Here is a 26,433-nt window from a genome sequence, read left to right as displayed (position 1 = left end):
CAAAAAAAAAAACTCTAAGCACAAAAAAGGCAAACAAAAATATAAACATTTGTAGTGGAGGAGATTGTGGCCATTTCGAATAGTAGCAAAAGTAAGAGGTTAGATTTTTCAAAGCAAGACATTTGAAAACCCATTTGAAATAAAAAATGCATAACTGAAAAATTACAGTTACTAAATAAACATCAAATAATGACGCGGCTGAGCAACGATGAGGTAAATTGCTGATTGGCATGGCCGCCGGCTATTTTCTATGAAAGTATGTTGCGAAGAAGCAAACGAAGAGTTTCGGGCGCTGAATCAGACCGCATTAAGTCAACGTTCTTTACAAACAGGCCGCACACGTAGTGAAGTAACAAAGCGAAGTGCCGTAAGGAGCGTTGGAAATTAGATTGTTCCATGTATAAGGAAATAAATACATATATATTGTCACCTGAAATGCAAAAAGGCGTAACAACATCGGAAAAGAAATGGAAAAAGTCTCGACTAATATAAATTTTTTTTTTATAAAATGATGTGGGGAGTTGCAATTCGATGAAATCCATCATATAAATCAAAAAGTGAATTTGGAACTTTTTATTAGTTATCGACTTTTTCCATTTCAACGATGATGTTTGTTAGGTCTATTTGCATTTCAGGTCACGATATGTATGTATCTAAACGCATGAAGCTCAGAATTGAGTGAAAGAAATGTTTTGTTACAATAACCAAACACAGGCAATAGAAGTGCAATTAAAATCCCTGAACATAAGAAATTTTAAATAAATATACATATGTATAATTTTTCGTTTGTGTTTCTCGTTTTTTTTTGTTGCTTGTTTGTTGCTTTTTCTTAACATTCCTTTAGTAATTTGCATAATTATACATACTTTGTGATAATAAAATGTTTCAAGTTGATTGCTCCTTTTGTTGTTATTGTTGTATTGGTAGTGGCATTCATTGCAGTTGTCGTTGTAGTAGCTGTGTGCCAACGCCACCCTACTGTGAGCAACAGCAATAAGTAAATATAGTATAAAAATTTTGGGTAGCCCTTTTCTTAGTTGGCGGCGCGCTCGATTAGACACTAGCGTTGATCTCTACTTAACTCCGCCTCCACCACGTGGCTCACTTAAAAGCCGAGCTCATTACAAACAAGAAAAGTTTAACTGCTCTCGGAGCTGCACTCTTCAGGCAGCTACATTCATACTTCTTTATTCTTCATCTGCTTAATCTAAGATGTTGCTATATATTTTTTGTTTCTTTTCAATATATTTAATTTAATTTCTGCTTTACTCTTGCTGCGCGTTTGTATGCTTAGTTTTTTCGTTTATTTTTATGTTTTTCTCTTGTCTCTTTAACTTTAGTTTACTTACAGCTACTTATAATCTACAATTTGTTTATTTTATTATTTATAATTATATATTTTCAATTATAACTCGTGTTCTTCGTTTTATTTTCATTTTTTCTTTTATCTTTTGTTATCCTCCTTTGCTTAAACCACTGTTTGCTCTTTAAGTTCAGCTACATCTCTCCATGCTCTCTCCATGTGTATGTCCGTTTATTATATCAATATATTCTTTTATGCCCGAAATTTCCTGTGCTTTAGTACTCCTACTAATCAAGTGATTTTTTCTGTTTTTCTTATTCTTATTTTGCTTGACTTTGCTTCTCTCGAGTCCTATCGAAGCCACTATGTAGAGTGCGAATTAAGTTTGTGTTCTTTTGCCCTTTCGCAACGGCATTTGCATTCACGTTGCACTCACACACATTTTACATTATTCTTTATGCAACTTATTTGCGTAGGCTCATTTGCATGTATATGTGTGTGTTAGTGTATGTATGTAGCAGTGTGGATATTTAAATGTTTGCACGTAAGAAAACATTGCGTTCTTTTTCTCCTTATTCTTCTTTAGATGATAGCAAACTTTTACAAAAGAAAACTTATTAGTAAATAACTTCGTAAACCGTTGCTTTTTTTGTCGCCGGAGCCCGTCACTATGTATTTGTCATCGGTTGATATGTCGCAGCTAAGTACGGATGAAGTTTCTTTCGACTGTAGATGTGAGTTAGAAAAAATGGCATGTTTGTTTAGCATAAATGCATGTCAATGTTGGTAATAATTTCGGGCACTAAATTAAAACTGAACTCACCTGGAATATGCTAGCGCCATAAGGTGTTCGCCAGGCATTCAATAGATTATCCTTGCCAGTGGAGACGAACCATTTGCCGCAGGTGGCAAAACGCAATGAGAGCACACAGCTTTCATGCAGATGCAGCTGATATTTGTCTGGTTTGGATGCGTGCAACACTTCAACATGCGAATTCTCCATACCCACAGCGAGCCATTCGCCTATTGAATTAGATTAGAGTATAACAATGTCTCAATTCTACCGAAATTTCGTCATTTACCTGTCGGACAATAGCCCAGCGAGAATATTTGAGAACTGAAATCGTGTTGCTGCAATTGCCGTCCCTCACGCAAATCCCATGAACGCACCGTATTATCTAGTCCGCCAGTCCACAGACGTGAACCATCCGGACTGATGTCGATGCATGAGGCGCCATCAGTGTGTCCTTGGAATTGACGCACCAGTATTTCATTGTGTAGATCCCAGACGGCTATATTGCCATCGCTACAGCACGAGAAGCACACCTTCGAATCGGGACTTATGGCGAGCGCATAACAAGCCGGCGCTGCCGATGTCAATTCGGCTTTAATGCGTGGCGTCGGACTGGCCAAGTCCCATATGGAGAGATTAGACGCCTCGCCGCCCACAATTAACGTGCGACCATCGGGCAGTAATTTAACGGAGCGTATATAATTGTCACGTTGCAGACAGTCCAATTGACTGACTGGATTTTTATTGTTCGGCTGTGAGATGTCCCAAACTTTAACGCAGCCTTTGCCGCCTGTATAAACGTACTTCGTGGGATTCGAAATGGTGACGGCACACACGACTTCGCCGTGTGATAGAGTGTTGATTTGTCGGGCGTGTCGTGGTATACCGACACCGACCAGTGCGTCTGAAGGGAACGGCACTGGCTGTAAGCTGCCTTCGCCGTTCATGTGGAACGAATAAGCACTGCAAGGGAAATGAGTTGTAAAATTCAATTACAATTTTAAATCTATTGTAAGTTTGTATATTTTTGAAGTAAAACTTCTTTACCGGCAAAACGTGCTACTGAGCAATTTGGAGTAAAAAATAAATTTTAGGCTTAGATTAAAACTAATTAATCCATTAGCATTGTCACAACATCAAAATGTATTATATACATTTCTGCAGAATGACAGGTCTAAAAAAAAAACAGAGATCTTTCGCTTTCGTATTCTTGGCAGCACGCTATTTTCTTTTTTCTTCCTTTTTTGAAAATAAAATGTATGCAATGAGTTTACTTACGGCTTTCCACCAGTTAACGCTTGAGGATGTGGAATGCCATTTGTTCGTACGTGCGCATGCGGATCGTAGGGTAGTGGTGGCGGTCGACCATATGCCGGATCGGATGGTGGTCTTTGATAGGGGTCAGCAGGCCGCTGATATGGAGAGGCTGGATAACCAGCTGGCGGTGGTCCGCCTTGTGGCATCAGCTGTTTGGGATTTACGCCCGGTGCTGGTGCGGCAGCATTTGGGGTGGGAGTGCGTGCCTTGGCGCCCGGTGTGCCTGGCTTGTCCATCTGTAGAAGGGTGAAAATTCAAAAATTAATATGCAATTAGAAAAAATATTTAAATGATGGTCAAAAAGTCTTGAGAGCTCACATCTTTAGTTTTTAGGCTGGGAGTTGAACGCGAAGAGCTGGAGCCGGAACGAGATGGTGGTCGGTCTGTTGGCGGTTTGACACCACTACTGCCCGGCTTATCGAGACGTTCACCGTTCAGACTTTCACGATCGCGCGCTTCCATTGACATGTGTTCGCCATTTGGACGTGGCGAGTGGGATTCCTGTGATGCAAGAAAAACAAGTTCATAACTTAACACTGATAATCAAGACTAAATAAGCATAGATGAAGATTTAAAAGAATAATGTGGAAGTTGTAAAGCGGTCGGAATGCGGGTGTAGGGAAAGGACTTGGGCTATTTATTTTGTTTAATTTACTAATATATTTCTTATATTGTGATATTGACAATGTTGTTCTTTTCATTTTTTTCTGGTCAACAAACTCAACTCACCATTTCATTTGCAACATCTACGACTAAATCTTGATCGCTTTTCTCTCCTTCATCCTCCTGCAAAAATTTTGAAAAAAAATAAAAAATATTATCAACGCACGCACTGTTTTTTTTTGTATTTTTTGTTTATGCATTTCTACTAAAGCAAATTCAAATCAAATACTAAATTAAATACTTTATACGAAAAACACAGTTAAGCTAAATCGATACAAGAAAAAAAGAAAGTGACCAAGCGAGAGAAGTGAGTAGCAGGAGAGAAAAAACTGCGGTAACAACTGCCGGCTAACGAAAATAAATATACCAAATATTTGATAAATAGAATGGCAGACAGCAGAGCAGCATTCTGGTATAGTGGTTTCGGAAGATATAAAAATAATAAGTTACTTTGGGGTAGTACTGGTTTTTGAAAATACTACTAACTAAAACCAACAAATAGGTACCACAATATAAAAAATAAGCCAGCATTTTTTTAAACACTACAACAGCCATACCAGCAAAGAAAAACGGACGAAAATTAAAAATAACAGAATACATAAAATGGCGCCAAAGCGTACTACAAAAAGCAAGAAATATGCAAACAGCAAAAATAACAAACGCCACTACTACTACTACTACTACTACTATTACAAACCAAATACACAGTATTGCTAGAAACTAAATTAGAGTTAAAACTATAGCTTAACTTTATTTAACTGCATTTAATATTGTTGGGGAAGAAACAAATAAACTCTACTAAAGGACAGACGTGCATAGGCACAGCGCCATCCTGCTGCTACTCTTGTATTAACTTTTTTACTTCTTTGCTTTTTTACTGCTTCTTTGTTTGTAACAAAATATTATGGTGAGTTGAGTTTTACAATTTTACTGCAAATAAATTTAGCAACAACTAATTTTCTTATGTGTGGCTTACATTAGTTATGCCTGAAGGCACATTCGTTTACAATTTACTTCAATATTTGCTTATTACATATATATTCTTTGGCAATAACAATGCATACATTGTAGCAAGTATGCCAATACAAAAGAACAATACAGTTTTGTAATCATTCATTTGTGATTGAACTGATACAAATATATAAATTAACCAAAGCCAAAGTGTATAAGCATTTCAGTAGCGCCTTTAATTGACGCTCACAATTGTTTAAATGTAAAAAAAAAAACAGTTTATAAACTTGTCTAGGCGAGCAGGACAGTGTGGTGGTGGTGTTTTTTGATGTTGTAGGTAGTAATACGATAGTGAAGTTTTGATTTTTGTAATACGTAGATATTAATAAACTTAGATTAATATTAGGTACATACAGAGGGCGATTAATATTGCTTCGTAATAGACAAATACATAATCATTTATGCACAATTCAAACAATTGCATTGCTAATTTCGCGCGTTCGCCTTGCCAGCTAAGCCTTTATGGCATAAACACTATAACTATCTATGTATGTACATATGTACTCACTTGTAGTTTTTCGTCTTTTCGACGCTTCGCATCATTTTCGATGTCCAATGGTGAACGTGTACGATATTTCTCGCGATCAGCTGGTGACACTGAATTGCGCTGCGGTTATGAAATAACGAAAATATGTGTATATTAAACAAGAGGGAATCTTACAAATAAATATATTATAAACATAGTACACTTACCAAACGTTCTTCAGCGCCAGCTGGTCCATCCAGTCCGGTTGGTTTAATGTCGGGACGATGATGATCCGTTGGTGCTTTCAGCAGGCCTTGTGGCGCATGTGGTAAACCCATGGAAGCGCCCAGAGCACCAAATGGGCCAGCTAATGGCGCTAAGCCAGCCATCGGTTGTGGCGGACCACCGGGCACTTGTTGTGCATGTATTTGCTGCTGCATGTGCGGAAGCAATGTCAACGGAGCATGCAAGTGAGAAAGATAGAAAGTGAAAGATGTTATTTTATTAGCTTATTTTAATTGGAGTATTCATTTATAATTGCTTTTACTAAGCTGCTTTAAAATACGTATATTTTGGGTTAAGCATAGAAAAAGTTTTAAATTAAAGAAATTCATTAAACAAGAGGTCAAAAAACACACATTCAAAAAGAGTTAACAAACAACGAACCAATGGTGATGGACGGCAGAGTATGACAGATTTAAGGTTAATTTTTTTTTTTGTTGCACGAAGTGAAATGACGGCGAGATAAACAAGCGGAGCGCGATGAGGGCAAAGAAATTTATGAAAATTTTAAATTCCTGTATTTTAAGTTTCTATGGAATAAATTAAACCCTCTTTTATGCAACACGAGAAATATAAAGGATACGTTTTAACTGAGGGTATTCAAACAATAAGAATTCATTCAATTAAAAATATTAAGAGGAAAAAATTAATTTATCAGAGAGGCTAATTTATAAAAAAAAACAATAATTTCAACGCGTTTTTGTTAACCCATCCAAATTCAAGTTATGTAAAAATTAATCTGATAATGTCTAAGTAAATCTAGTTTTCACAAAATCCACATATGTATTCAAAAAGCTAGAAGTGTGTTTCTATTATCCCCGAATTGCGCAATTTCGATTCTCAATTCCGATCTGAAATTTGAATTTGAAAGTTTGTGCGCACTGCAGCTTAAGGCTTCGTTTGATTCTCGGCTGATCCCTTAGCAAATTCAAAATTATAGCTAATCTGTGTTCTTTATGGTTTTTAACGAATATTTGATTTCATTATTTTGTTTTTGTTTAGAACAAGTTTTTTGCGTTGTTTATTAGCCGCAAACCTTTCTTCAGAATCATTCACAATAACGCTTATGCCGAATTTTCACTAGGCATTAAAATAATAAAAAATTATATAAAAAATGTCGTTCAAATATATTTCATTTGAAATTGAGTTCACAATGTCCTCAATTCGAGCCGAATTTCAGGTAACAGTTTTGTGTATGACCAAATTGAGATCCTACCACAATATCAGCCGAAACTGAGAATAATGCCCAAATTGCGCGATTTAGGGCCATGTTCATATCAAATTATTAGGTCAATGGCATTTTAAAATAATATATATTCTCCGATATCCTCTACACACATATTTTTGCACGTTTTGTAATAAGGGATTTCCACTGGACATTCAGTTGAAAAAAAAAAAAATGTTTCAGACATAGTGGGACACTCCAAATTGCACGTGTCATTACGTTAATAATATAGTAAGTGGCAAAAATATCTTGTCATTTCAATGCCAATTGGATATTCGATATAACATTTGTACAAAAAAAAAATCCTTCACTCAGTTAGGGCAGCGAAATTAAAAAAAAAAAAAAAAACGGTTGCAGCGTATGGTATCTTTTTTCCTCTTTATTGATTTGCGTATAACTAAAAGCAATTATAAACTTTAAAGAAAGTTAAAATATGACTTAACAAAGTGTAATCTAGTAAGCATTAAAAGATTTGATGTATGTATACATATGTATCTCCAAACATTCAGTATTCTGCATTTTTTCTTTAATTCAATTGCAAATATAATTTGTATAAAATATAGCGATTTGACAGCAGAATTTTTAACTAACAATTCCAAGAACCATAAAAATAATTTTGTAATTTCCACTAACGTTTAACTGAAAACGGATAAGTCCACACGGGTAGATGAATAGCAAAAGCGGAGAGCGCCAAGCACAAAAGCGTAATGCCATGCAAAGCAAATATAATTCAATACAAACAAAACATACAACTGAAGACGGGAAAATATTACCGAAAAACCGAGTACTTATAAAAAAGATCCGGAGCTAGAATAAAGATATAGGAAAGAGGAAATCGAAACAAAAGTACAAAAAAAAAAAGACAAATGCAAACACTTTCTGAATAGATGAAATTTAAGAAAAAAATATACACACTAAAAGATTTCGAGGTTCATGGTTACTTCCATCATTTCACTACATTCACAAGCAGCATTGAGGGCAGTACTTTTTTCCCAAACCGAGGGACTCAGTGGATAAGTAGGACTTCAGAAGATTCAAAGCTTTTCTTTATTAATTAGGGTAGAAACCGAAGACAAGAATAAATAGCTGATTCTACAACATCTCTTTTGATTGCGTCTTCATAGAATATGCCGAATCAAATTAAGAGAGATAATTGCTCAGAACAGACCAACATGAATCGAGCATATACATATATGTATGCTCTTATTATAAGAGCTAAACTAATGGTGTCTATAAGAAAACCTAAAACACTACGAAACACGCGAATCGGAAAAAAATTTGGAAAAAATAACTACTTCGAAAATTGTTGTTGTAAAGAAAGAAAAGCCACGAAATGTACCATGAGTCGAAAAAAGAGGTTTTTTTTTCTTAATTTACGTGTTAGACATAAGGCCAAAGTATGCAAGCGAACAAACACACATAAAAACAAGAAAATCGTAAGAGATGAAACATCCTTATCGCCAATTCAAACTGAATAAACTGCTCCCATAAATTCAAATGCAAAATAAAAACAGATTTGGAAAAGTTTTTTTTTTTTTTTTGTTGTGAAACCTAATTCTTAAGGAATTCACGATAAGGCTGATTAAAAACGAAAATAAGCAGAAAGACATAACCAATATGAGAATAATTTGAAAAGCAAGAAGCTTAAACGATTAACGGCGTGTGTGCTATCGTTATTAACTAACGATTAGGGCGAGTAACAAACGAACGAACGCGCACGGGCATGAATGCACACGACAGGACAAAATTTAAACGTTTCAGATTATATATTATTGTTTCATAAAATGCGGTAACAATGTCCATATGCATAATAGTTTTTTTTATGTTAATTGTTAACATGAAATTGTTAGGGGAAAAATAATAACATAATAAAAATTTTACGAAAGAAACGCCGAACAAGTAACTGAGCATTAGATTAATAAAACTAGTGGTGGAGAAATAGCAGTAATAAATGTATTTAGAAAGTGAAAAAGGAACTTACTAGAAGTTGTTGAATTCCCTGATGCTGATGCTGCGCGTTGCAACATCAAACAAATTGATGTGTATGAAGAATTTATATATTTTTTTAATAGTCAATTTTTGTTGCATTGGTTTTTTTTTTTTATTTTTTGAATGAAAGTGAGCATAAAATAAAATGAAAAAGAAATTAAGTATTAGAATATGTTTATTAAAAAAAGTGTAAACAAATAAGTAAGAAATTGGCAAACAATTCGCTTTGTAATGCATTGACGGAAAGTTTTAATAAGTCATTTCTAAATAATAAAGCGTAAATATCCCTGAATAAAAACTTTCTTAATGACTTGTCAATTAAATTTTTTCACAAAATTTGTTTGCGTACATATTTGAGTTAGCCCTTATCGCGTACTCTGTATATAATTAGTGGAATCACAAGACGTCTTTGCGTCAAAATGTCATAAGTCGTAAGTAAAAATCCCGTAAAAACATTATAAGTTATTTTACGTTACAACGCTTAAGACGTCTTGTGAATCCCCTAAATATACGATTTATGCATTTAAATTTTTAATTTATTTTTCAATTTATTTTCAAAAAAAAAGGTAAAATATGACGCATATATTCCATCTATAACATTCTTGGGCAATATGGGCACATTAGCACTCGATAAGGGTTAAAACAAGTCATAATTGTGTTGCTGCGCATCCAATGCATAAATGCCTCGTGAGCGCGTAAACCTTGTAAACTTACTTAATTTTGTATGAAAAACTGGTTTATTAACGAGGCTTACGCGGTTACCTGGCATTTAAGCGTTTGTATGAATACCCATAATGGATTACTTGTTTTTAGCAAATCGGTAATAGGCTAACAATAAAACGGAAGAAATTCAATAAAGTTCACCACAGGCAATTTCGCAAAACTAATCAAAAATCCGCTGTCAAACCAATTACACTTTTGATATTTTTATTCATCTTTTTCTCCAAATGCATACATACAACAAACAGAAAAGTAAGCTTAGTAACGGCCAATAAATACATAAAATATTACATGTTATGATGATAACCTAGAAATTAGACTTAAATGGAGGTTAGATTTTTTTCTTTTTTTAATAAGTCATATCAAAAAAGTATGAGAACTTTTTCTATAGAAGACTTATGCACTTTTTACACCTAGCCTTTATAGAAATCTTATGGGTCGATTACGAATAGCAATCGAACTTGATTTTAACTTTAGTTGCTATTCATAATATACATTTCTTTTTCAGTAGCGTTGCCCATCGGCAACCCATTTGAGGTGCCGGTGCAATCCATAATCGTCCCATTTATTCACAGGTTCGTTTTAGAAGCTCGAGGGGACGAATTTATTTTATAATTAAGATCAATGTTGAGAAATGCAGATATATGCTTAATAAAATCAAAAACTCCTTTGATCAATGACCTTTAGCTACTTTTCTGGTTAACTGTGAATCTCGCCATTGTATAACTTCCACGAATTCGAGGCGAAAATATAACTAACTTAATTTCAAAAGTATGTATTAAAGCTGAAACAAGCTGAAATAGTCGCACGAGGCAAGGTCCGGGCTACATGGGGAATATGTATCTAAACTGTCCAGGCGAGCTCTTTAAATTTTTGGCCGAGTGACTTAAGATGTGTGTTAAGCTTTTCATGAATTTGGTTTTCCAATGGGGAACAGCATTTTACATATTTTCTACTTCAACTTATCCAACAGATCCTCTTTAACAATTTAAAAAATGTAAGGTGATCGGAAAAGAATATATCATATCTTATCTTTGTTGTTGGTAGCATAGTAAGAAGACTGTTAACAATATTTTTTTTTTTTTGTAAGCTGGGGATTTACATTTTTTAGTGAATATACGACAATCTTGTCAACACAAATAGAAATTAAATTTTAGAACAACCGCAATTATAAAATTCACAAACATATGATTATTATGAAATAATCAAAAGCTTACTATATTTGCAACGAAAACCTTTCCTTGAACTCATTACATTTATATATTGATCGTTACGAGTTGCGTAGAGCGCATCCTTCAGCTCAGTTCAATTTGGGAAGGACATCTCCGCGCCGTTTCGAGACCAAGTGAGGTTTTAGACAATCCAATACATATGGATATAGAGCGTCGGTCTGAACTGTATGAGCTTTTGAACGATCTCGGCATAGTTAAGTGTAAAAAATATACGATTGCGAAGGACTAAGTGCAGAAGGACCTGTCTGCACTTGGGATGAACAAATAACGCAAATTTGCAAAGGAGAGGGGCAATTAGCGAAATTTTTTGGACTCGGCCCAAAACGACAAAGGTTGCAGTACCAAATAAGATTTGTATGTACATATGTTCATTTAACTAAAACTCGTGATTGTGGCCCATTTTAGTATTTATCTCTCCATTGAAACGGTTGAGCGGATTGGAATGAAATTCGGCACGTAGATAGCTTATTATCTGGATTAACATATAGAATACTTTTCATGGCAAAAGAACTGTGAGGTTTATGGAAAAGGGGGGCTTGACATTGACAGTATTTATTGTCCGACTTGATTGAAATACGGTACACGTTTTACAAATATAAAGAGAAATCAACCTACCAAAAATGGACGTGGAAGGTAGATGGTACCGAAACAGTTCGAAATTTGTTCTAATGCGCCGCAAAGCAAGCTGGTATTGGCGAGTGAAAATGAATACGAGACGATTCGCTCAAAAAGACCACAGCATAATACATAATTATTGTGGTATCACAAAGAACAATCTTACATTGTCTTACCTTACCTTTCCTGACCTAATATAATTATTGGCAGACAAATGCTAACTAGCGCGCTAGCGGTAGCGTAGGTAGGTCTCAAGTAAAAACTAGTGCATTATGAGTTGGTTATTTAAACCTCGAAACTATTCGATTATGGATTGTGAGTGCGGGGTAATGCCAGATATTTATAGACTCGGCTTTTATTGTTACAAAAGTGAGGCATAATACAATTCAGCTAAAAAACATGGAAACTATCAAAAAAAAAAAAAAAGAAACACTCTGGGTAATTAAAATATCTTGCTGTGATCCTCAAAATGTACGCATCTCTTTAACCTCTTGTGCGTTCTGTGCATTCACATCATGATTACAAAATAGTATTGTATTACAACAAAATAACTGAGACGTATGCGCTTTAATACGCTTAAGGTATTAATTGCAGTACCATCATTAAGAGCGAGTAATGTAGAATGATGATGAAGTGTAGAAACGAAAAGAAGAAAGGTGTAACACAATAAAACTTACCCCGATGATTAGATTTAATTCTTGCATTGTAACTTGTTTCGCGCGCTCCACGGCATTTAAGACCTGCTGTTGATGATCGGCTTGTAAAAATGGTAGCAGCTGATTTATCAAAGTATTCAAACGCTTGGCAATTTCCGTCTGTGGCGCAGGATGAGAAGTTGGACAAGTAAGCGATTGAACAAACAAACGATGTTATATGTAGTTGCAGGCGATACATTTTTGTGTAATGTTTTTTTTTTGTTTCATTTCATTGTTTACGTTGTTCGGGCGGAAAGCGAGCGTGCATAGAAAAAGGTAAAGAAAAAATATAAAAAAATGAGAACAAATTATAAGGCGAAAAAAAAGGGCAAAAACACATTAAATGACTTTTTATATGCTAGACTGTGTAAATATAGGCGTTTGTAGCAAACAATGTTTGTGTACATATATTTATGTAATTGTGGCTTAATTTCTTGCTGCACGAAAGCGCCGACAGGAGTGTGCGCGCCCTTCAGCACTCGTTTTTCCGCCTGCCTTGTTGCACTCGACGACCACACCGCTACGGCTTTGGTTCTTTACTTTACATTTGCCGACATTGTTTGCGAGCAGTGCGGAAGAGGCAGGCGCGCAAGCAGTGAAGCGGCGTGGCAGGAGGGATGTGTTTATTGAATGAGCTGGTGTATTTTATATGTGTTTGTTTGTATTTATTTGTGTAAGAGGAAATTACCTGTTTGTGCATTTCAACATTAAGGCCATATGACATCTCGTAGTACTGAAAGGTAAATTGAGGAAAAAAGTATTATTAAAAAAAAAACATGTTTATAAAAAATATATGTATATAGCATAAACAATTTTTCATGTAGTTTAGAAATTACCATAACATAATGGCGCTGCATTTCGGTTTTCTCATTGGCAAGCTTTTCGCACTCCAACTTTAATCTGCAAAGCAGGAAAAGAACAAATACAAAGGGAAATCAGTAAGCATGTTTAATATTCAATGTATTGGCAAGCAGCATGAGGCAGCAGAAAGCTTTTGACTTAATACAAAATAAGATGTTGATGAAAAGCGTAGGTATAAATCGCTGTAAAAGAAATGCAGGGCAGATGAGAGAAACGCTTGAGTTGAAGAAAAATAACAACATACAGAGCATAGATTAATTAAGGCAATTAATCACTATCAAAGTAAGTAGTATAATTAAAGCGCGGAGTCATACTTTTCGAACAGGCAGTACGCAAAAAAAATAAAATAAATAAAAAAAAAAACATCGTACAAACGTCAAGGCACAAAAAACATTCACCAAGGCAAAGGCAATTCATGCGCAAGGAGAAGCCAGTACGAAAGCATAGGGGCGTAAGGAAGAAATACAAATAACAAGGCACAATTCCAGTGAAAAAGGGGAAAGGCAAATAAATATGCGTGTATGTATGTATGTATGTGCGGACAAGGACTTAATAGCTTTGTGCGCCCACAAAACCATGGTTAATAAAAAAGCGACATGGAAAGGGGAAAAGGAAACCCGAGGCGATTATTATTCGCACAGTGTCACTGTTACTTTGAAAGTAACCGTGTTTTAAAATAGTATTCAATTCATGGTAGGGTTTAAAAAAATTTTCCCATTTTTTTTGTGTAACACAAACTGTTTCACCATGTAGCAGTAAAATTTTGTAAAAGTAAGCGCGTTTTTATTAGGCAGTATCTACACACACGCGCCACGGTGACTTTTACCTTAGATCCACGGTAAAATTACATGAATTATGTGTTGCCGGAGAAAGAGAGACAGAACTTCTTTCTGCATAGGCGGCCTTCGGATTATAACCCTTACCACTCAGAATTCTCCTTTCTGTGTTGCCCGGAGAAGTGGGACAGAACTTCTTTCGGCATAATTTTTACCGTAAGCCGCGATCGATTATGGGAAGGAGGAAGTTCGGCCTGCTACTTAGCGCTCATCATTCTCTTGGCCAATGAGGTATGGGGAATATAACTTTGGGTTGGGTCGTGGTCAATGTCTGCTGGCTGAGGTCGGCGATCTTGATGCTTACACAAAATGATGCACAAATGCTGGATGTGTTAAGTGGGAAAAATATTGCTGCAGAGGTCGGCATTGTAAAATCGGTAGCTGTATGTCTTACCGCCAGTACCTACTCACAAAAAAAATTTAAAAATTCAGTGCCCTACATACATACATGCCAAGAAAAGTCTAAATCACTGTGCAGCAGTGCTCTACCAATAATGGCAATAAAGTGTTTTAAGTATTCTCTCCTTTATGGTTTGAGTAGCCACATAGGTATGTATACTTCCCGGAACGTACATAGCGATCCCTTTAGTTCATGTTAAATTCTATGCATACTTTTTTTGCTCTGTTAGCCTTGTAGTACACACTTTGTGCCTCATTTCCTCTACGTAATTCCCTGATGATTTTGTGCAAAACGCACGCATCGTGAAAGGCACACACGCATACTAGTACTCGGTGGTATCAGAAATAATTACAATAATAATAAAGATCGACAGTGTAGCGCAGCAGCAGTCCAAGAGAAGAGCAGCTAGCTAAGCCTCACGTTCGGTTGGCCCGAGAAAAGATCAAATCAAGTAGGGTAGATTGTTATCCTACACAAATATGTATCTACTTCGTGGTATGTACTGTGTATGTGTGCACATCCAAGCATACGCACGCACACATCCCATTCCAGACCATAGCAAGCAATCGAGAACTCATGAGCAGCATCCAACCGCTTGTCAGTCACTTGGCCAACCATTTCATAGGTATGTACATATGTATGTTTACGGCCATCCAAATATTTGTCCGTCCATTTGTTGAATTTAACAACAAGAGCAAAAAACATAGTGTGAACACCGCCAACAGAACAGAAAAAAACGGTGAGCAGAACACGAGGGGAACCGGTTTTCGGATGCTGACTGTGCTACTGTCTATCAGCCTGGTCTGATCTACCTCGTACTTGTCTGTTCGTCTGCCTGCTCGCTTGCTTGCTTGCCTACCTTCCTGCCCGGTGCTGGTGCTAGTGATGGTGCTGCTGATGCTGCCTCCTCTTAGCTAGTCGTTTTGTTTGCCTTTATTTCGCGTGAAACGGCCGCCGAGCACAAAAACCAAAACATAAAAAGAAAATAAACACACAATACAAATATTCACATTCATTCATACATACGTATAGCATTTGTGCATACGTACAGTCAAGTGAAAAGAAATTGGGACACGAATTCTTAGCCACTTGATACTTCGCTGGAATTTGCTACATACTCAAAATTTTTCTAAAAATTCTTAACAAGTTTATTGTTGTGGTAAACTTTAGTTAATTTTTTCATATTTTTTAAAAAGTTTGCAAGCACTTGTAAACTCAAACAGCTATATTTTACAACACTTTTTTTAAAATAACAAACATTAAACAAACAAAAGGAGAGTAGTCAATAATGGTCAATATGTCGTGTACCTATTATTTTTCACATGACTGTACATACATATGTACGTAGGTACATTTTGTGTACACACAACAAACTGCTAAAAGCTGAAGCAACAAAAAAAAAACAATGACACGAGTGTCGAATATAGAGTGAAGTGTAGTATAGAAAGTTGTTGTTGTTTTATCGTTGCTGCTGGGTTATTTTGAAGGCGCAGTGTGTGCATGAGCGTGAAGCAAACGTTTTTCGGTGCTTACTATTGCGATTGAGAAGTAAATTGAAGAGGAGTGAAGTTTAGCGGGGGACGTCGTTGTGATGCATAGTGAAGCAAATAGGCAAACATTTTAATAAAAATAATAAAATTATATTAAATTGGAACAGAAAATGTTGCCGAATTTAAACGATTTAAAAATTTATATTAGATTAAAAATTCTTAAAAAAAAAATAAATAAATAAAAATAAAAAAATTACTAGAAATATGTATATGAATTTTTATTAAAAAAAAAATGCAAAAGCAAAAACACCTTCAAGTTACATGTAATGAAAAAACAAAAAAACTTCCTTCAATCACCGCTGTTACAAACAACCGTTATGTGAACAAAATTAATATACCCTTGTGCACAAGTGCGCTCGGGTATAAAAAAAAAAAAATTCCGACGAACTGATAACCTCCTCCTTTTTTGGAAGTCGGTTAAAAAGTAGTTTTCCGTAGAGCATATTTAAGTTTTAATTTGATTTTACGAGATTTGTAAAATGAAATGTGTAAAAAATAAATGAAATAAAAAATATGTATAAAACCTTGTTTGCATCCAGGGTCGTAATCCATTGCATTGTCGAAATTACTAAGGAAGAAAATGCGTGACTGTCAGCAAAAATAAAAATTAACAAAAATCAACGAGATAATTTACTAACTTCGATTTACACTTTATTATACAAAAATTTAATGGTCTTCAAAACTGTTTACCCGAATTTCGTATAAAGTTTCTGATTAAAAAGTGTAACATTTTGTTGAATATTTGCAGAATTTTTAAAACTTTTGCACAAAGTCTGAAACTTTGATTCAGATGTTGTTAGAAAATGAACTATACTTTTATAAATTCAATAAGCATTAAACAAATGAATAAAAAATAGTCAAGCTTGGAAAAAGATCGCGACTCTATTAATTAGTCCGACACAACAACAACACCAACAGAGAAACAAGTTGGGAGTGTCTGCACTCCAACGGCATTTTCAAAATATTAAAAAAGCGCTGCGCTGCCACAAAATTGCCATTAAATCAGATAATTGCCAAAAGGAAGTAAACCCTGAAAAAATTGCACTCATTTACTTAACGGATTTTAGCTATGGTTATATGACGTTTGCTTCATATCAACTTAAGCGCTTACCAATTTTTCAACAAGTTAGGCCTTACGAACCCACTGTGCGTTGTCACTCTGCAAGAACATGTGTAAATATCTACATAGTACATATGTACATACAAATATACGTAGGCGGCATGTGTGCACTTATCTAAAGCTGCGGCGCTGTTTCATAATTTTTTCTTTTGACAAAAAAAAAATGCTCTAAGAACAACAATAAAGTCTCTCTGCTCTGCTTAACGTACGTAAGCTTGAAGAGGAAGTGTTAAGCATGGAAAAGAAGGCTCTTAGCATACGGCGACAAAAGGATCCTTACCACCACCTTTTTACATGCATAGATGCTTTTGCAATTCGAATATCTGGCATTTGAATATCTTTTTGCTTCCAAATATGAAATGAGCAAATTTAAATACATTTTTAAAGTTAAATACAAATATGTAACTCTAAGCAATCATTGGTGGTATATTTGCCATAAGGAAATAAAAAAAACCCTAATGTAGTAAGTGCACAACAATAACTGCTTAAGAAAAGTCACTAACTTGGTAAGTACTTAACAATAAACAACAACAACACCAACATGAAGTCAACCACTAGCATGGCACACAAAGTATAAACACTTGTAACACTTGAATTCATAGCACAAAAGTTTTAGGTCATAAAGAAGGCACGATGTTATGTTATCTTTGGATTTGGTTGACTTTCGTTTGGCGACAAAGTTAATTTAAATGTTATGAAAATTTTTACTTTTTTTTGGTTTTAATCAAACGAGAATATAAGTGGAAATGTGACAAACTTCATAAATACTTTCTTCCGTTAATAGGTGAACTGAAATTAATATTTTTCAATGAACTGCCAAAATCTGCAAAACAAAATATTTCAATTTGACATTCTAAAACGTGGTACGAATAAAAAAATCACATCAGCTTTTCCAATAACACCACCTAGAAAGCCTTAATAGGCATGAGAGATATATGTACTTGATACGGATCACATGGCGCCGGGCTATAATTAGGAAAGTTCCATATCATAAATGAAGAAAAAAGATAACCTAAAGGTATGGCACCCGCTCGCCATATCGACACCTACAAACCATAGCATGCTAAGTCATTAGAGTTTTAGGTAGACTTAGCATAGTAAGATTTAGAGGCGTCGTATGACCTTTAATAAATACACTGCTAATTCAAAAATGATATTCTGATAAGAGCTCGAGTGTACTGCAAACTGCCTAATGAGTCCACAAATGTTCTAAGAAACAGGAAAGCGATGGATATGCTAGCCACAAATAGTCAGCTGCATAAATGTATATTGCGCTCCAGGTCATAAGGGCATCGAAGAAAATAAATGGTGAATGTGATTGTCAAAAGGCATCACATTGAGAGCTTTGAGGTTATAGTTATAAGGACAAAAGTTGGCAGGTTGTTATTGTTGTTGTTGCGGTGTTACAAAAGAGTGTTTGAGGAATGATGCTGGAGTGAAATTCCTTGCCAAAAAGTTTAAATTTTCAACACCGGTATATGTATATATATGTATGTACACGCTGATTTTTACTGGCGCTAACAGGCAAAGATTGCAGAGCGATAACTGGTTTACAGATCGGCCACTTGCGACGCACACATTCATGATAGCAATCACTGCTAGCGACGAATGAAAAAAATGCATGTACTCTACTGAATTAACTGGGAACAAGTGGAACATACTACCCTCCAATGTCCACTGTAAGTCTACAAGCGCTGGGTCTGTTTTGCCTGCTCAAATTTTATGTTGCTGATTCCGACACCCAAATTCATAAGAAATAAAGTCGCTTTAACCGCTTTGTAAAGTTCTTTAAATCTAGTTTATTAACCGACTTCAAAAAAGGATAACGTTATCAATTCGTCCGAGTAATTTATTCATTTATTTATTTATTTTTTTATGTATGTTACCGCATAACTTTGGACTACGTTAAGCGATTGCAATAATACCTCACAGGTGGTCCCATACTAATTTCGTTTAGTTCCAATCATTGGATCATGAAGAAATTAACGGTAATCAAAAAATTGTATAGGCGAATTGAAGACCGTTTTGTTTTTTGCTTAAAAATTACTTCTTTTTTATGAATAAGGTCATTTGTTTTTTTTTTTTATGGGTTCTGGTTTAGAAAATTCTGCAAAATTTTCAGTTTCAGTTTTATTCAGTTGCAAAATTTTGGACACCTTTTTGTGAAAAGTTTGGTTTATTCAATGATATTCGGTTCTTTCTAAATTTTTAAAATTTAAATAAATAAATAATTAAATAAAAAAATAAAAATTAAATGCTAAACAAATATAAATAAAAAATGTAAGCCACACAAACGCTTTTGAAACACATTCGGTAAAGATTTGGAGGAAACGCGAAAAAGTTTGGAGAAACTAAGACTAACAAAAAGCAGCTAATTGGAAAAATAAGGGTATATTCGCAAGAGGTGGACTTAAAACACCTAAATATACACTTGTTTTCCTTGTGCGATTTTTTGAACTTAATAAAAGCTTGATTTTGAAACATAGATTGTTTTTCCACAAATTTATTTTTATAACACAAAAATAAATTTCAAAGCCTGGTCAATATTTTTGAAGCAGTAAAAGCCGGTAAGTTTTCCTTTTTTATTTCTTAGGCAATAATAATAAATGAAAAGATTTCACACTTTTCGAAGTTTTTTTTTTAAAGACTTTTCAGTATTGTTTCGAGTCTAAGGTTATTTTTTTTATTTTTTTGATCTTTCGGAACTTTTGGTTTTTTTCTTTCCCGCAATTGTTGTTATTGCAGATTTTCGGGAACCAGGCCCAAAACTAATTTCGTAACTTAAACTTGTTTCAATGACAGCTTAAAAAATAAAGCAAAAAATTTCATTGGTCGGTCCGTTGATTGTTGTTTTTTTTTTTTTAATTAAAAGTCGTAACCCTAATGGAAATACGTACATACATATGTATGTGCATTATAGCGTTAATCTAAAAGTATTAGCCAAGTGTAGATTATAATTAATTAGAAACGTACAAGTAATAAAACAAAATTTTTGAGATAAGATTTAGGCCAATATTTAGAAGCATGCGTAGTCATTGTCAATGTTTTTTTTTTTTTAAATACATAGGTTTTTACATACATATGTACATACATATTATGTACATGCAAATATGTGGCGTCAGGTATAGAAATGAAAAAGTTACTCTTTATAGTTAAAACTGTGTAAACCGACCTTAGCTAAAGCACTTAAAGTTAAACATTTAAGCATTTTTCCAAAGTCTGTTGATGCACTCCTCAGTAGTAGTCGATAAAAATGTATTTTGTTGCAAAATAATATTTGGGGGACGGTTGCTGAAGAGGCAGTATGTGGGCAGATATACATATATCTTAGACATCATGACTTATAAAGTTCTTGCTGTTGTAGCAGCATTAAAATCGTCTAATGCTTTAAGTGTTTTGAAGTAATGTTGTTGTTGTTGTAGCAGCATACAAGTTCCCCAAAGAGTTTTTGGGGAGTATTGCTGGAGTGACAGTCCTTGGCCAAATATAAATCTGGGTCGTTCCGGTTACGTAGACCCCCCCCGACTGTCGTGGGAACGTTTTGAAGTAATGTCCTTTGGCGCGCTTTCTATTTGCGTCAATTTGTAAACGGAGAACAGGGCCAAAAGGAATCACAATTTACCAAGAATAAAACTTTTATAAACAAACAAGCCTTTACACACACACACTAGATATTAGCAACCAATTAGAATTCAGCGTTGGACTACGATTAGATAAAGAACATTTCTTTTTGTCGATATTGAGAACTAAGTTCCCTTTTTGTAGAGAATACTATAATTCTCAACAGTTTCTCTAATCGTCTTCTAGCCTTCTACCGAATTCTAATCGTTCAACCAAAATGTTTGTTGTGACTAGGTATAACACGCAGCGTATTGTTAAATTATTTTATTGATGCACTAATGTTAAAATCCTTTCTTCGTCAGCAGTAAACAACAAAGTAAGCAAATACATGTCAAATATCAAAGGAACAATATCAACATATTTTAGTACAACAGACATATTTTAGACACGTGTACATACAAGCAAACTAAATTGATAAGTTAAGTTAAGTTTACGTCGTTTCTCGTGGGCGTGTTGTATTCGTTTGGGTGGTAAATAACCACAATAATTTCTCTGTAAGCTCAGTAAAAACTATTAAATGTACATGCATACATGCGTACATATACATACATACATATGTACATACCTAGTACGTCACGCAAAAAACTAAACGCAAACATCAGGGAAATAATTTTCAAGTAAATATTGGCAAGCGAAAAAGGCTTATTAGCAGTAACACGGTAGAAAGCGTGCTTGAGAAGTCTGATTTGTAAAACGTATAGAATATATCAATGGGGCGATCTTACATCTATTAGAAACGCTATCATTTTAATTTAAAGTTAATCTGCTTTCAATGCTGCTTACAAATATATCTGCAAAACATATTACAATACTTACGTATGATATTGTGCTTGCAAAAAGTTGAATTCCTCCTTGATACGTTCAAGTGTGTCAACGATTGTAAACTTCAATGGGCCTTGAGGTGGTGGCCCCTATTTGTTTTTTGAATTTCCATTGATAATTCACGATTACGTCGTATATAGTTTTATTTACCATTGCGTGTATTGTTTTTTGTGCATGAAAAAGAAAATATTTGGAAAGCATTAGATGGATACGAAGTAACTAAAACAGAATAAATTGTGCAGCAATATATTTGTGTACACTTACCCCCGCAGAGGGATGACGCACCGGTGCAGGATACATTTTGTGCTCTAAACAACACAACTGCTCTGGTTGCTGCTACTGTTGCCGCGTCTGTTATGGTGAAAAGTCGATCCTATTGCAGAGTTGTCGGTTTGCTGTTATACTTCTTATGATTTCGTACCGTTCAAATGCAGGCTGGTAATGTTTGGAACAGCTCCTTGGTTATTCAGCCGAAAAGACCACTCAATGCTTGGCTTTTACACGTCCCACTTGGTTTATATATTATTTTCAACGTTATTGTCTATGTTGGCACAATTCGCTTGCCGTACAAATTGTATTGTGGAAGTGTCTGGTTCACTTCGCACAAAATTCAACCAATTCTTACTGCTGTCGTTTATTTCGCTACTGCCATCCAGATCTCCTGCGAAAACAGATGTAATCGCCCCCACAAGCGTAGTAGCTTTTGCATTTAAATCTTCCTGCAGGTTGGACTTAATTGGCTGTTTTGTGCTTTCTAGCCCTATGGCTGCCTGCGCCTCCCGACTTTTGCTCGTCGTGTCTTGCACACTTTCTTGCACTATAGACTACTTGCGCTTCCTTACTCGAAAAAAAAAAAAACGATTTGCTCACTTTTTAGAAGTCTTTTCCACTATATTTAGCTACAAATATGTACAAAAATTTATATAATTTTGTTGCATTACAATCTTATGTACCGTTTGCGATAGTTTTTATTAATTTTTATAGACATTTTTATATTTTATTGAATTTTTATTATTTTGCACAACTTTTTCTACTTTTGCTCGCTCGCTCGTTGGTTTTTTCCGTATTTCCTTTTACATGTCTTTTCGATACGTAGAATTGTGCACACAAAGCTACACACACGTAACCACTACACAGCGCAGCCACAGCCAGTCAAGGCGCCCGCGACGGTGTTATGCGTGTGGTGGCAACTGACGAGTAGCGAGAAGATTGTCGGTAGGTAACGAGTGGTAGCGCCACCACAAGCAAACACACATACACCCGCACGCAACCATCAACCACAGTCGGAAACGTAAACCGCACATACACCAAGCAACCGAACAAAAAAAAAATGCTTAAACACCGCAATAGGGTTGCATAGGCATGTAGGATTTCGACTTGCGAGCCCTAAGTACGAAGCAAAATCTTAGTACGTAAACTACACATTTTTTTCAAAAATGTTTAATTATGATTTCGAGTAGGACTAATCAATAGATGGCGACTGCTATAAAATGTGAAACTTTAAAATAAAATGAAACACTCCTCTCCCTAACTTGACATCCGCACTTCTACGAAACCCTTCAAAATAAGAAAATACTATATTCAGTGCAAATGTAGGGTTCTAACACGAATCAGGCTAATACGGTCGGAAAATTAATATGACACTGCACTACGTTTTATGCAATTTTGTTTTAAATAAAAGCACAATGTATTAGAGATGCCCAGATAAGTTCACGAGCTCATGAAATAAACAAAACAGAAAAGGCCCAAATATTGTGGCTGGAACAATAAATCAAGGGGGGAGGTAAAGACCAAAGAATTCAATGACCTGCCTCTTTTTTTTTCGTACCACCGGGCTCGTCTACCAAGCCCTCCAAAATAGCTAAAATACCGCAAATTTCGACCAGTTGCATCCGGCCCACGAACACGCTGAAGATCAGGACCCTCAATCAACAGAATTCTCTTTCCTCTTACTGCAGTACTATGTACTAATTTTACCCGTTTTCACAATACTTTCCTTGAGGCTTGTAGGGGCCGGAGGAAAAAAGGAATGGGTCATTGAATCTGGTTTTTCACTTTAAAGTGCGATAATTGGGAAATTACACGCCCCTTCCATTTTTAGTGCCCGCCTCAAAATAATTCACAATATTGGGAAGCCATTTCAATCAAATTCCATATCCCCATAACCTATTTCAAATCATATATGTACATATGTATACTTATTTAAATTATTTACAAAGTACGATTTAAGATTTTACGCACGCCCTAATATAATGCAACGCTGTCAGACCACCAAACACACCACTAAAAACAAAACCCCAACGTACAAAACCGACGAAACCAAAACGTAACCGACCCGACCGACCAACAAGCAACCGACCGAGCCCGACCACAATCATGAATCCAGAAAAAAAGAGATAAACAAAAGCAATTAAAAAATACCATTTTCAACCAAACTAGAAATCTTTAAAATTATTTTACATTAAATGCAATATTATTCACATGTTCTTTAACTTTCACTTAATTTTGAGTTGCATTTAAATAATTTAACAATCCTTTTTTGCGAAAATTATGTGTAAATTCTTTCAATTGTCAAAAAATCCGTGCACTTTTTTCTCCTTTCTTCCATGCTTTTCCATCTACTCGCTGCTCTTCTGTCACTGATGCCATGAAGTTTGTACGCATTCGTCGAGCCCTCATGCATACACACACACAAAGGCAGCGCGCGAAACACCGAGTGGTCGATCCAACGCACGTACCTACCGAGTAGCATGAACTCTCACTCGTAACTCGCTAGGGCATGGCAGACAAGTAGTATTGCCAAAATTTGGCAAAATGTCAGCGAAAGTGATTTTTTCGACGAACGAGCAAAAGCGAAAACGACCCATTATTCAATAATGCCAATTTACAATTCTTAATTTTTATTTAAAAATTCGTAATTCAATTTATTTTTAATATATGATACCTCTTTCAGTCAGTTTAGCTGCAACTGGAATTTAACACTTTTATTTTTTTTTGTTGGCAACTCTAGAAAGGCGGCACTAATGGCGTTTCGCTTTTGTAAGCGCTACTTTTTGCAACTGCAGTCTTTTGCATACAAAGTTTTTTTTCGTCGCACAATATGTTTTAGGTTCAATTTCTTGACTTATTTTATATTTGTACGGAAGCAAATTGATTTGCACTTCTATCGTACATATTTTTCATGCGCATTTAGTTTTATTGTTTTCTAATTGCAAATGTCTGGCCTGTAATCGTCCGACACGCAACCACCCAGTCACAAAATTAAACACTTGTTATTTCGGCAGGACATCGCCATATTTGTCAAAAGCCACTACACTATGTTCGGAATATGTCATAGAATATTAATATGTATTATTTATGATTATATCTTTTATATAAATCACAAATAAAAATCATTTTAATTACACGAGGTACTCGATGAACTTACTGCGGAATGGAAATTCTCTGAAAATGCTTACTCGCTACAGTCGACAATCGCCAATTTTTCGTTTGTACTTTGTGCTTTGCTCTACTGTGTATTCGCTCGTTCAGGGCAATTAAAAACGGAAACGGCACAATTGCATCTATTCAATGCATTTAATTACACGAGAAAAGGAGAAAACGATACTTAATGCTTACCAAACGTTATTTATCTCTTTCTTATGACAGGTATGCTGTTTTGTTTATTCCCCTTCGTAGAACTTTAATCCTGCACTCACTCAAAAAAGGAAACAAAAACGTAAATAATAGGAGCGTTCCTTATCTCCCAGAAATAGTCAGAAAAAGTCCGAAGTAGTCAGATTTAGTCCAAAAAGCGTTCCTTAACTCGGAAATGACAGCAAAAATGAGAGAGCAACAGTCAGTGAGAGTGACTCTCATCAGTCCGAAGTAGTCAGATTTAGTCAGAAGAATTTTTTCTGGCAAAATCCTGAAAAGTGTCAAACTCAACTGAATTTAAATTAACGGAAATTAATGAATACGCTAAAAGTGAGAATAATCTAAAAAGTAAAAGAAATGAATTGAAATTGAAAGGAGGCAAAAAATAATTGATATAGCAAGTGTTTATTGTGCTTGTGCTTGTGTGAATGTGTTTTGTACATACATTTCTGTTCTTATTTGACGTTAGTTTTGTTGTTGCCATTCTTTGGACTAAAAATTTGGTTTTTTGCGTTCCTTTACTTTTCCTGTTATTCTCTTTTAGTGAGCGCATTTTGCTTACGCTCTGGCATTTTGACACTTTTCAGATTTTAGTCCAAAAAGATAAGGAATGAACCTAATATGTACATGAAACGAAGATTTTTCAAGCTTCAGCCAATCTTGAGTTCCCAAACAAATTACATAAATATGCAGTTCAATATTTTTTTCGTTAAATTGGTTTAGTAGCTTTGACTCTAAACTGAATTTATTCAAATATTTTATCCCATTTTAAGGTACTTAACAATCGCGGAAATGGTAGCATTTTTTGGTAATACAATTTTCCGTTTACAAAACCATAGGTAACGTGCAGAATAGACCTGTGATAGGCTTATAGGTCTATTCTGCGCTGGTAATAAAAGTTTTGTTACCGGTAAATAAAGTTCCACCCAAATTTTAAACCTTTTTCGAATTATGTGTACTCTTGTAACCGGTACATTTTTTTACCATCTCATAGGCTGGTAACAATGTACTGCCCCGTGAAATATGCAATGCCAAATTTCAACAATTTTTCATAGCTGAATTTTTTAAATGCATTACCAACGTAACTAGATTCGCGGTGACAAGAACTGAATGTGCAGAATAGGCCTGTAATTCTGCGTTGGTAACAAACATTTTGAAACTGCAAATAAAGTTCCCGCCACTTTTGTAACCGGTAAATTGTGTTACCATTTCACAAGCTGTACCGTGAAAAGTGCAATACAAGAATTTCCCGAAATCCTCATAGCTGAATATTTTA

General features: G+C 35.2%; 1 protein-coding gene across 1 annotated transcript; it reads right to left on the bottom strand.

Moving 5' to 3' along the window:
* Positions 1-1,238: 1,238 nt before the first annotated feature.
* On the bottom strand, positions 1,239-25,182 carry LOC118752138 (protein groucho-like). Its single transcript, XM_036486989.1, is given in 16 exon segments — positions 1,239-1,953; positions 1,955-2,029; positions 2,127-2,326; positions 2,386-3,059; positions 3,375-3,649; positions 3,732-3,914; positions 4,143-4,199; positions 5,596-5,694; positions 5,781-5,987; positions 9,042-9,071; positions 12,294-12,431; positions 13,000-13,044; positions 13,148-13,211; positions 21,516-21,610; positions 21,786-22,420; positions 24,466-25,182. Coding segments are annotated over 15 exon segments (2,211 nt in total). The 5' UTR covers positions 21,822-22,420; positions 24,466-25,182; the 3' UTR covers positions 1,239-1,920.
* Positions 25,183-26,433: the final 1,251 nt, after the last annotated feature.

The sequence above is a fragment of the Rhagoletis pomonella genome, unplaced genomic scaffold, assembly GCF_013731165.1.
Source record: "Rhagoletis pomonella isolate Grant_MI unplaced genomic scaffold, Rhpom_1.0 Rhpom_scaffold_01253, whole genome shotgun sequence".
NCBI classification, from domain to species: Eukaryota; Metazoa; Arthropoda; class Insecta; order Diptera; family Tephritidae; genus Rhagoletis; species Rhagoletis pomonella.
This window is presented reverse-complemented; position numbering and strand designations above follow the sequence as displayed.